The sequence below is a fragment of the Corticium candelabrum genome, chromosome 16 (assembly GCF_963422355.1).
Source record: "Corticium candelabrum chromosome 16, ooCorCand1.1, whole genome shotgun sequence".
Lineage (NCBI taxonomy): Eukaryota > Metazoa > Porifera > Homoscleromorpha > Homosclerophorida > Plakinidae > Corticium > Corticium candelabrum.
This window is the reverse complement of record NC_085100.1, coordinates 4,429,068-4,441,130: the sequence shown is the minus strand read 5'-3', so window position 1 is coordinate 4,441,130 and position 12,063 is coordinate 4,429,068. Positions and strand designations below refer to the sequence as shown.

General features: G+C 41.8%; 1 protein-coding gene across 1 annotated transcript in view; it reads right to left on the bottom strand.

The window, feature by feature from the left end:
- The window catches only part of LOC134191764 (uncharacterized), a 34,177-nt gene extending 28,307 nt beyond the window's left edge, over positions 1 to 5,870 (bottom strand). The window contains exons 1-10 of the mRNA XM_062660386.1: positions 5,693 to 5,870; positions 5,550 to 5,617; positions 5,383 to 5,473; positions 3,165 to 3,226; positions 3,040 to 3,111; positions 2,843 to 2,980; positions 1,702 to 1,755; positions 1,570 to 1,644; positions 1,132 to 1,241; positions 945 to 1,068 (exon numbers count right to left, since the gene is read on the bottom strand). Coding sequence (XP_062516370.1) covers positions 945 to 1,068; positions 1,132 to 1,241; positions 1,570 to 1,644; positions 1,702 to 1,755; positions 2,843 to 2,980; positions 3,040 to 3,111; positions 3,165 to 3,226; positions 5,383 to 5,473; positions 5,550 to 5,617; positions 5,693 to 5,834 — 936 coding nt within the window. The 5' untranslated portion in view covers positions 5,835 to 5,870. The remainder of the gene's footprint in view (positions 1 to 944; positions 1,069 to 1,131; positions 1,242 to 1,569; positions 1,645 to 1,701; positions 1,756 to 2,842; positions 2,981 to 3,039; positions 3,112 to 3,164; positions 3,227 to 5,382; positions 5,474 to 5,549; positions 5,618 to 5,692) is intronic.
- Between the last annotated feature and the right edge of the window lie 6,193 nt (positions 5,871 to 12,063).

The following is a 12,063-nucleotide window of genomic DNA, read 5'->3' as shown; positions in this document are numbered from 1 at the left end:
GACCCAACCCTTTGCAACCCTTTACCGCAGAAGTTTACCGTAATAAAGAAATAAAGCATTGAAATTACCCGCGTGGGCGTGATTAGTACCCGTATGTAGCCTGAGAATACTCTGATTGTTGGTTAGCAAGAAAGACCAATACCTGTGCACATTTCAAGGTAAGGATTGAGAGACATATGGTGTCAAGTTGTAATTTATTGACTAAAGCAAACTGGGACCCCAAAGTTATCACGCAGGTATCGACTGTGTCACTACAACCGTGGAGCCTCAAAGAAGACCCTTCTTAGATTAGTTCATAAATCATGTCTCGCTGAATTTTGGGTGCGTTAGGAGCACTTGGTATGGTTAAACCTAAAGTAGTTACTTCAGAGAGTAAGACTTTGTGCTACATACGGGGAATCATCTGAACAACTCGTTGCCCATTCTCTGCTTCTGCGGCTGTCTGGACCGTAGGTTTCCCGCAGGAAGATACCAGGCCTTGTATCTATCTTTCAACAAGTTTTAGTATTTGGTGAGAGTTCTCCTTTAATATGCTACATGAAAAGTACTGATAGCCTCCACTCTCATGACATGTGCAGTACACAATCAGATGTTATCTTTGTCTCCTTGTCAGACATAATTTGATCAAGAATAACAACAAACTAAGCTGTTTTCAGTATAATTGACTCCACATAATTTAAATGGGAAAGAGAGGACATTAACTAAGCAACTTCCAAAGCATTTGACTTTTCTAATAATATTCTCAATTTGAAAAGGAATTTAGAATCAACAGTTAGCGACAGACTACAGTTCACAATCAAAATACAGCCAAAAAGAACAAACACATCTGTTATAAGTTACTTATTTCTTTTAATTAAAAGCAGCTACATGTACTACACATGTTGTTATTGGATGTTAGAAACTACAATACATCAAATTAATAAAATAGTGAATGACCAAATTACCTGAGCGCCTCTGAATACTCTTTTCAATTTTGAATTAAGATAAAAATCTCCCCACAAAGTTCTGCAAAGTATGTCTGCATTAATTCCCAATTTCTTGGCATACAATAAGGCAAAGTCATTAATGCTGCATTTGCACAAAAGAATGAATAAATTGTCATTCACCACAACTATTTATTGGCTTACCTACCTGAAACCCCATCCATCTATTGCACTAGCAAATAAAACATTGCCTTGATCAGGAGAGAAGTATAAAGCAGAATCATCTTCTTTGTCAAGGCCAGCACTCCAATCATAAACCTAATCATTAGCAACTGTGATCGTATTGAATTCTCCTTACTTCAACTCAACAGTTGTATTGATACACTGTTACTAACTACTTTAGGCGCAATCATGAATGCAGCACAAACCTGACTCTAACGGACAGAGAATCTTAGTCTAGCGCAAATGCTATGAAAAAAGTATTGAAAGTGTTCCACCCTCATTTTTGATAACAGCGAGTGATGTAAATGCAAACTACCACCCCACACAAGTAGCAAGGAAGAGACGCTAACACCCCCTGGCAAGCATTAGCTCAGGGAGGCCCCACAAGGGCTTCACACCATGTACAACACCAAGGATAATTTACCTGGTCACTAGGAATTCTGGCTGTTACAGTTGCTTGCTGTTGTTGCTGCTGCAGCTCAGTATCATCAACCAATTTCTAAAAATGGACCAAAAACTCAGCAAGTCGTAATAGAAAAGCACTTACATAACATACAGATGAAGCTTCCATAACTGTAGTAGAGAACAATGTACCTGTGATAGCATTCACCTGTACAAAGATGTACAAATTATTTGTGTACATCTCTCCAGACAAGACAGAGCTGATATCAAAATCATTGTAACAGATCTCTTCAAGCCAATTAACAAGAAATTACGAGGTAGAAATCACAAGTTTACACGGTTGCTACAATTTCTCCAAGATACTCAGAATAAATTCTATAATGACATGCTTACTCAATTCTAGTGTTGTTTGCATTGTTGTACACGCCTAACGCCACATGGTCACATTATTCAGCTGCTCTACAATATGTTTGTGTATATGTTAAACTGCAGACTAAAATGTGACAGCTGACTGTATCTTGAAACAGAAACCTATGTCTTCCTTAATTAATCACTTGAAGCCACTACCCACAAAGGTTGTGGCTCAGATCTTCCTCCCAGTTGTGTCAAAATCTGGCTACAATCTACCCATCCACGTGCTTATGTCAATGTCAATGTCAATATTGTGAACCAGGCTTAACCCTAACCCTGGCCCTCAAATTACCCGGACAAACTGGAAATTCACGGTTTGTCCATATCCACGCTTTGCACATTACACACACACACACACACACACACACACACACACACACACACACACACACACACACACACACACACACACACACACACACACACACGCGCACACACACACACACACACACACACACACACATCTTACCAGCCTATACTATCAGGGGCGTAGGAAGCAAAAAGTGACTGGTCCGGCCTAACGCGCGCTAATGGGTGGGGCAACGTTGCACGTTAGTAGATGGGTAGGGCAACACTAGATCATAATTCACATCTCTCACACTTCCCGAATCCAGGTCTGTTAGCCTCACAGTTCAGTACTTCAAAGTATGGAAAGTAATCACCAATATATTACTTATTTGATCGGCTATACCCGTAAAACGGAAGTTGATGCCATTGAGCATCTGGCGAAAGTGGTCTTTTCGAATATTGGTCCGGCTGGACCAGCTGGACTGCGTCCTACGCCTATGACTATAACTCAACTACCCAGGTTGAATGATATTGATTAATTAACTCATTCAGACAAACATACTACGTGTATTATGTTGTAATACATACATACACACCTGTTCAAGAATCTTCATGAGATGTTTGTGTGCTTCACTTGGAGTCAGTTGAAGTTCCAAAATAAGTCTATCAATCTTATTCAAAATGAGACAAGGTCGAATGTGTTCTAGCCATGCTTGACGCAAAACAGCATGAGTCTGTACACAAAAACACCAGAATGTAGCACTAATCACACAACCATAAATAATTGAACAACCTGCGGACACACACCATCTACTACATCCACTACAACAAGAGCACCATCACATAACCGAACAGCAGTTGAAACCTACAGCAACACCTTTAACCAATTACACACACATTATTACACACAAAACATACTTCACTGGAAAAATCAACATGGCCAGGAGAATCAATGAGATTAATGAGATATTCATCATCATCTATAACAACCAAACAGTTTGTCTGACAGACAGTATATGAGATTAAGGGTGCATAACCTAAACATGTTTTAAAGTTGCTTAATTAAGCCTAAACACGTTAAGACTCAGTGTGTCTCCACTAGTGTTATACCTGTTTAAATGTAAACCAAAACAGCTTTTGCTAAACATGATTCAGAGGTAGTTTAGCTCAAATGGTTTAGGTTTAATGGTCATGAGATGGTAATGTGTATTTTGCATGAAGATGGATCCTAATTTCTTAGTGCCTTCGCATTGCTTTTTCTCTGGAGGATACTTGAAAACGACAAAATCAGGCAGTCTCAGAAATGGCATAAGATGTTGCAGAGAATGAAGAGAGGAGAGAGAGGAGAGAGAGAGAGGAGAGAGAGAGAGAGGAGAGAGCAATTTCTTCAACATCTCAGACCACCAATGTCCCATCTCTCACCACAGCTGTGCACTCCAACTGACACTTTCACCCACCCATCCACGTATCTTCTGAGCGGTAGAATGAATTTCGGCGATGCAATAAAGCCCAGGATAAAATGTGGATAAAATGGAAAGTGAAGACACTTCCTAACTAAACACGTTTAGATTCTAAACGTTTTACATTAAACCAGTTTAAAGCGCAACAAATGAGACACGGACTAACTATACCTTTGTCAGATATGACTCCATTTAACAGAGATATAGTACAAGCACTATGTAGTGTCATGAATAATCAATAAATCATTGTACGCGACTCATGATTGTATATTCTTGCATGTCCACACAATTAGTGATCAGCAATGTAATTGTACTAATCAAACAACACACTCTTCATACCCAAACAACTACTTTTCAGGCATCATGGTTTTACTGAGAAAAGTATGGTATTCCTGACTGCAGACCTTCATCGTCAGAGTGTTACACATTTAATTACATATTATGCGGCAAAATTCACTTCCAATGTTGTAACTCAAAGGGGAACTCGCATGCAAAAACAAGTTGCTTTTGAAAATAGCCTTGTCTTCGAGAAGTTAAACGGTACCCTAGTCGCCAGCCAAATCGACTGCGTAAAGGAGAAATCGCATTTCGAATGCTCCCAGACAATGATGCTCGCGAGGTATGATGTCACTGGAGGTCGACCTGGATCATTTGCATTGGAAAATCTTGAATAGCGCAACGCGACTTTCTACATCAACTCGCCTGATTGGAGACAATACTTGAACATTCGCCTTCACTGTGAGGTAGGTGTAGTTTCGTAGCGATGAGAGGAAAACGCTGGAGGCATTCGTTATGACCTCTCATGCGCGTAGGACTGAAATTCCGAGAAAACACTTCATCAACTTCCGCTTTGCTGTGTTCTCTTAGTTCACGACTCTTCTAGTCGATCTGAAGTTTCCTAACTCCGATTTGAGATATCTAAGGTTCATTAGTATGCTGTTGACTCGTAAAGTTTGTTGGAAACGTGCCGGGAACGAAAAAAAAGTCTGTTTAGATTTCCATTCGATCGAGTGTGGTTGAGAGAGTGGATTTGCATTTGAGGCTAACAGGGAGGCAGTCAGACCACATTCCAAAGTAATCAAAGCAGAGCTAGTGAGCGGGTTAGGGTTATGACAGACGTAAGAGCGTTGTAGTTTCCTACCTGTTCCAGTCTTTTACAGCCCTACACATCAAAGCGGAAGTTAATGCGATGTAAGCTTGAGGTTCTGGACCTACGCACATGAGAAGTCATAATGAATGCCTCCAGCATTTTCCTCTCATTACCACGAAGCTGCACCTACCTGACAGTGAAGGTGAATGTTCAAGTGTTGTCTCTAATCAAGCGATTTGATGTAGAGAGTCACGGTGTGCTAATTGAGATTTTTCCAATACAAAACGATCCAGGTCTACCTACAGTGACGTCATGCCTCACGCACCTTCTTCCTCTGAGAGCATTCGAAACGCGATTTCTCCTTTAGGGAGTTGTTTTGGCTAACGACTACGGTACCATTGAACTTCTCGAAAGCAAGGCTATTCTTCAAGAGCAACTTGTTTTGCGTGCGAGTTTCCCTTTAAACTACATAAAACCAAAGATTCTAATTTTTAGATTTTAGAGTTTACTGCTAGATTTCATTGTCTTTTCCAAAAGTCACGTGCACAAACATACTTAATTATTTAAATTGAAAATGCGTACCAACCCCCTTTCCCTTTATAGTAAAGGGCTATCGCGCTCGATTTCATCGTAATTCCTCTTATCTGTTCGTCATCTCGGCTGTCCATATACCGCAGCTGTTTAAATAAACAAATAGATATCAATGAATAAATTTCGAGTATTGTAGTCTACATGTTGGAATGAATTCATCACCTTGCCGGCCAACCGTTGTGAAATGATACCGTTACTAGCCACCAGAGCATCAGCTATTGTAGTTTTGCCTACCAGGTCATCAAAAATTCCCATACTAGCCATGCACCGTGCTACATGTAGACAGCACTAAGCAGTTTACTTACCGTGGTCGACGTGAGCTAAAATACAGATATTTCGAACACGCTCAGGCAGCTGCTGCAGCTGTGTGAGTTTCTCAAACGTGGCTCTCTTCATCCGTCTTCGCACGTGTTCAATTTTTGTTGAAATCAACTGCATCTTAAACATGGCCGAAAAGGCGATCGCAACAGATGACACGGACAAGGACTCTCTGTTTCTAGACGATAAAGAAAGACATGTGCGTTTGTTTAATTTGAAGCACATTTTATTGTGTTGAACGTAAAGATTAATTGCAAAGTATTATTGGACGATCATTCGAGTGTTGTTCTCTTTTGTTGTTCTGCAGGCTCTCCGTCAGATGCTAGACGAAGTACAAAAGGATTCTAGTTTGCGTGGGTTGGTGTTGGACGAGCACGAGGCTCTCAAGTATGTTAGAGCTCGCAAAAATGACGCATTGCGCAGCGTGCAGCTGCTGAGAAGTCACATGGTGAGTTACAGTGAGCAGTGAAAGTGATAATATGCCGGTCTGCTCATTATCTGCATGATGTCTACCTAAGCTCTGAGGTGATCTGTTAAGAGCTATTAGAGCAATCTCAGTTTTCTTGGTAACAAAACAACAGTAGATGACTAGTCTCGCGTAGCCATCTCTCTGCCGCGTTACTTCCGGCGGGAAGGGTTTGGTGAACTTCCTTTGATGGCGCTGTGTTGCCGCTTTACCCATAATGGGTGAACTAAATACCAGATATGATTCCTTAAAGGCCAGATCAGTATGCCATTTCAATTAATCCTATCTTGCTTTCTTGTTTGTTTGTTTGTCAACGTGATTGTTGTTGGCCATGAAGAGAACTAATTTATAGTGTTGTTTTGCTGATATTCTTTCTAAGTCTTGACATATGCCCTTCTCTGTGCTGGCTGCGGTTGCTTTGTTCGAACAGTATCCTGTATGCATCCAGGTTTCATCGCAAAACGAGAGAACAGCAACTGCCTACCTTGACAAACAGATAGAAAAGTGAGATAGGATTGATTGACATGGCAGCCGATCTGGTCTTTAAGAAATCAAATAGGCTATTTACTTTACCCATTATCAGTGATTCAGCAAGTTCGCCAGACCCTTTCCTGCCTGCTATGCGAGACTTATACTGCGTTCACACTAGCAACTTCAGAATGGAGCTGGACCAGATAAATTTTCTTCAAGATTGTCATTACTTTACTCTACTTAAAATACTTGATAAAGGCCTCGTTTTGATACTGACTTTGGCCATCTAGATCACTTTCTACTATACCTGGCATGCTTCTGAAGTCTCTACATAGTGTGAATGTGGTGTTAGATTAGGTAAACTTTGAAAGTAGTGAGGTCAGTAGAGGTATTTGTTGGCAGTTCCAGCCTAATGAGTGAAAATGCATTGCATATTGTAGGTTGGCTTACACTTGCTGCTTTTTGTGTTATGACTTTACTAAGGGGTCATCCATAATTGTCGACATTTTCTCAAGCATACAAAGCGTACTCTTTTCTGCATACCCCTCCCTTCCCCTAAGTGTACATAAAAATGTTGGTCATGTGAAGCTATTTCTAATGTACCATGGTATTACGATAATTAAATAATTAGAAGCCCTTTCGAAGATTGATATGCACATTTCATCGTTCTGGCCAGCAGTCTTCATTGGCGTTGCACTTTCTGCACAGCTTGCTTGCGAGACAAGCATGGGCTGGCAAAGACAAAAGCATTCACAAACTGCTAGTACCTGTTCGCCGGCATTTTATGAACAGTACGAGGTCTCCTAGACAGGTCTGTTAGTACGTACTTACCGCAGAGTACCTACCGTCCCTCGCCATGTCAGGGTTCAAAAAACCGGTTGCCAATTCGCCAAATGGCGATCTCTGTCACAGGAATGGCGACTAGTCAAGCCTAGGAAGTCTCCATGCCGTAGGAATGGTAAATTGTGACAAAGAGAGACTTTCCAGATTTCCGAGTTTAGTATGTGCACAAGGAATGACACTTACCCGCACCTGGGAAACACTTAGGTAATTAGGTAATTAAAGAAACCGCACAATAGGCTCGGCTTCCCGCACAATGGCGTGCGTTTAGCACTTACCAAACTTGACATGTGCAACAGAAGTCGAAGCCAGAGCAATTCTAGCCGAGATCGGCAAATACCAATACTAGGATCCCTCCCTCCCTCCCTCCCTCCCTCCCTCCCTCCCTCCCTCCCTCCCTCCCTCCCTCCCTCCCTCCCTCCCTCCCTCCCTCCCTCCCTCCCTCCCTCCCTCCCTCCCTCCCTCCCTCCCTCCCTCCCTCCCTCCCTCCCTCCCTCCCTCCCTCCCTCCCTCCCTCCCTCCCTCCCTCCCTCCCTCCCTCCCTCCCTCCCTCCCTCCCTCCCTCCCTCCCTCCCTCCCTCCCTCCCTCCCTCCCTCCCTCCCTCCCTCCCTCCCTCCCTCCCTCCCTCCCTCCCTCCCTCCCTCCCTCCCTCCCTCTCTCTCTCTCTCTCTCTCTCTCTCTCGCTGCTGATTTCTTTCCCCTAGTTAACGACCCTTACATCTTCTAAGGCAATCCTGTCTCAGCAAAATAGTCAATATCATCAAAACGGTGGTGTCAAAAGCCATCTAAACAAGCGCGCTACTGTCAAGTGACAGTTAAACCTAAACCACTTTGCTAAACCTACTTTGAAGTAGGTTAAGAAAGCGGTGTAGGTTTAAGATATAACTGGTTTAGTGCAGGTGGAAACAGGTCAATTCTTAAACCAGTTTAGCTTAAGCCCCTTGTTAAACCGGTTTAGACGGAAACGCGCCCTAAGGACAAGATCCCTCTATGTAGTTACCAGTCCCCATTTATTTTTCGTGTAGTTTACTAGCAAGATAACTGAGTGATGCAGGCAATTCATTTGGTGTAGGCGGAGCTTAGCATTAATGAAGTGTCAGCCTGGTGCATGCTCCGTACATAACTCACGTTTCTCTGCTACCAAAGCAACTGTTTGCCCGAAAGTAGCGCAGGACGAAGTTTCGCAATAAAACCTACATTTTGAGATCAGGTTGTATTTCTGTTGGAGTTCCCCTTTAGTGCATCGAGGTTAGGAAGGTGCTGTTATACTGGCATGCTGTTCAAAACATTGCGTCAACAACACCATTTCTTCTTTTACATACACCACACATATAGCATTTTAATATGTGCTAATGGTATAGGGGTAGTATTATTGGCAACGTACACAACTAGCAAACCATAACACAGAATACAGATGCCACAACACAAAATACAGATGTCTCTTTCTATGTGTACGACTTCCTCCCCTTTCTTGTTCTCGGTCCTCGATGTTTGTTCTCTCTGTCCACCTTTCGTTTTGCATTATCCTCCTTCACATTGCCATGTGCTGTGCTTGGTGATGCCATGCCTATTGCCGCATATGCACTTTTAATCTTTGAAGTGCCCTTAGAGCACGAAGGTTTGACTATTTGAGGCTCCCTCAGCTATAACAGCATGCCATTTTAGTTGCAGCAGGGCTTGGTCAGGCTCTTTGCTAAACCTCAGTAATAACGGCATGCCGTAAAAAGCGAAGTAATATGGTAAGTGGAATAAGTTACTTATAGTGGACTAGCTGAGTAGCCCGTTCTTCGCCCGGGCTGATCTATGTTATTGATTGTTAGTTGACAAACGAAAATGTGTAGCCGAGGGTCCCGTTCTGGAAACGTGTAAGTTGGATTTGGTGCAAATGCAATCAAAATTTGGAGAGAAACACGAGCACTAGAAAAGTGGCTACAATCGGCAAGAAATGTTCGATTGCTGGAACAATGACACGTATAGTCGATCTACACGGGGCTGGTGTGGGCATGCGTTTGAATGAACTGGAAGGTGCTACTATCCCGTTGAAGACAAAAGAATGTAACCGAGTGTCCCGTTCCCGAGAAATCCCATTCAGAGTTAGATATCTGGGCAACAGAAAAGTAGGAGTCACATGCAGTTATTTACTCACCCGGATAGTCGGTTTCCTGTATATATGACCATTCACGCCTCATCTTGCTATTTCAACTGTCCCGTTGGATGTTGTCAGTTTGAAGACGTTGTTGCCGTTGTAGGAAAAAGGTGTAACGAATGTGGCAAACAACGATAGGCGTATCTTTAAAGACTTGGATGCTGTTGAAATATCTTGCTCTTATCGACGTCGCTGGTAATAAACGACACACTCCATGCATACTGTCTGAGGTCAGGAATGGGCAGCATAAATTGGGTGGAGATCCGATGTGTTGTTTTCGAGAAATTCACGTGCGAATGAACATAACAAATGTATTATCAATATAAGCAAGTGTAACAACACAACGCAAATTACTCTAACTGTCCAACAGAACAAATGTATATGCTTTGGTGTTGAACATTAAAGGCAAGCTGACTTGAAGTGAATGTGTACATTCGTTTAAGTTTTAAGAGCTTGCTCCATTAGCCATTGACAAATAAAGGAAAAATTTAGTAGCCAGCAAGAAGGTTGTCATCTTGCACATGGTTTGTGTATTGTGACATGACATTATGAGGTACTTATTTGTCATGAACTCTCAACTGCATGTAAGGGTCAACTGCATAGCAGTTATTAGTTGAAGGAGATGAATTTGTATTAAGTGCTTGCTGTGTATGTTGCAGAGCCATAGAGAAAAGTATGGTATGGATCAGCTGATGCCGGAAAAAGGACCACTGCAGAGAGAACTGATGAGTCAAAAGTTTACTGTCTTGGTGAGTTATAATTAATTATTTCATATAAATATTTTATATAGATCATTCAAGTAATGGTTGTTAGAGTCACAACTCTTTTCGTTTGTCGAGAATTAGATGAAAATGTGAATGAGTCTTATGAAGTATTTTCATGTACACAAACTAGAGGAAAACAGCTCGTACTCTATTGCACAATTTTTTTAGATCAAATTGATCTGATTGATGCTTTCTCCTTTTGAATGTATAACAAGTGTTGGAAAGCGTAATGATTGAAATATAAGTGGTATATTGTATTGTTCTGTGTGTTGACTTAGGGCGCATTCGATTTGCAGTTCCTACAGTTCTAGAACTGCTGGAACTCGCGTTTGATTTAGTTCTGAAACTGTTCGAACTGGTTCTGACAGTTCTGTCCAAGGAGCTAACACTGCTAGAATGACACTGACACACCTCTTTCTGCTATGTTGCAGGAGTGTGGTGGCGCACTATTTGCAGATAGCAATACTGATAGTTTCTTGTGCTCTATCGGTCCGTTTGAGGAAGATTGGCATCCATCACAAGGTCAACAGGAGGTGCTGTTAGCTGAAGTTGCTCTGGTAGTTGATGGATCTGTAGCTGATGAAGCCATAGTAGGCGTTGACATTGCTTTGGTTAGCAGTTCCAGTTCACAAAGCAGGTTTTTTTGCTCAATTTAGTTCTGGTTCTGTCATTTCCAACAGTTGCGACACACCCTCATTTTCTGTTTTAAACTGCAAATCGAATGCGCCCTTAAGTACAAACATTACACATTGCTGCTGTTCATGGATACCGAAATTGTTGATATGGAATGAGATTTCCAGGGTGGTGTGTTTATGTTTTGACTGATACAGCAGTGCCCAAACAATACTCTAGTTCAGCTTGTATCTAATATTGCACTGTAAAAAGGCTGGTTCACAATATTGACGCTGACGTTTAGCTGAGTGTCAACATCAAAGACACTGCCTTGATGCAGGCGGCATCCTTTGTGATGTTGACTTTGACACTGACACTGGAATAGGATTCATTTCTATTCCAGCGTCTGCATGAATGTCAACGTCGGCGTCAGCGTCAATATTCTGAACCAGGCTGTCAACCAGTTATACAATTAGATGCATGAAATGATACAGAGAAATGTTTTATGGGTGTTGAAATCAATTTATATCATTTGTTTCTAAGTGATTGTGGTTTGATTTTGTTTAATATTTGGTACCTTCTTGCAGGAGTCTCGGGATAGTAGTTCAGCTCAGCTGTTGCTTTTTACAATGCGACGTCATGATTCAGCTAGAACAGACAATACAACTGCTATGCAAGCTGTTGTCTTACAGCTTGATGTGGCTATGAGAAGGTATTGTAGAAATGGCAGGTTTAAGTTGTTTATTAGATGCATTGCTTTGATTTTGTTTTAAAGTACGGAGACGCAAAAGAGTGGTGTCGTTTTGTTGGTTGACATGCAAGGTGCAACATTTTCTAATTTTGATCGAAAACTTAGCTACAGGCTTTTGAATTTACTGCAGGTGAGGTCAGTCTCTGTTTATTTATGTATTACGGATTATATGGCTTAAATCCTAGGACGGGTATCCGGCTCGCTTGAAGATGGTTTATGTTATTGATGCACCTTGGTGGCTAAGAACAGCGATGGCAGTTATTCTTCCATTTTTGAAGAAGAAAACACAACAGCGGGTTAGTGCATA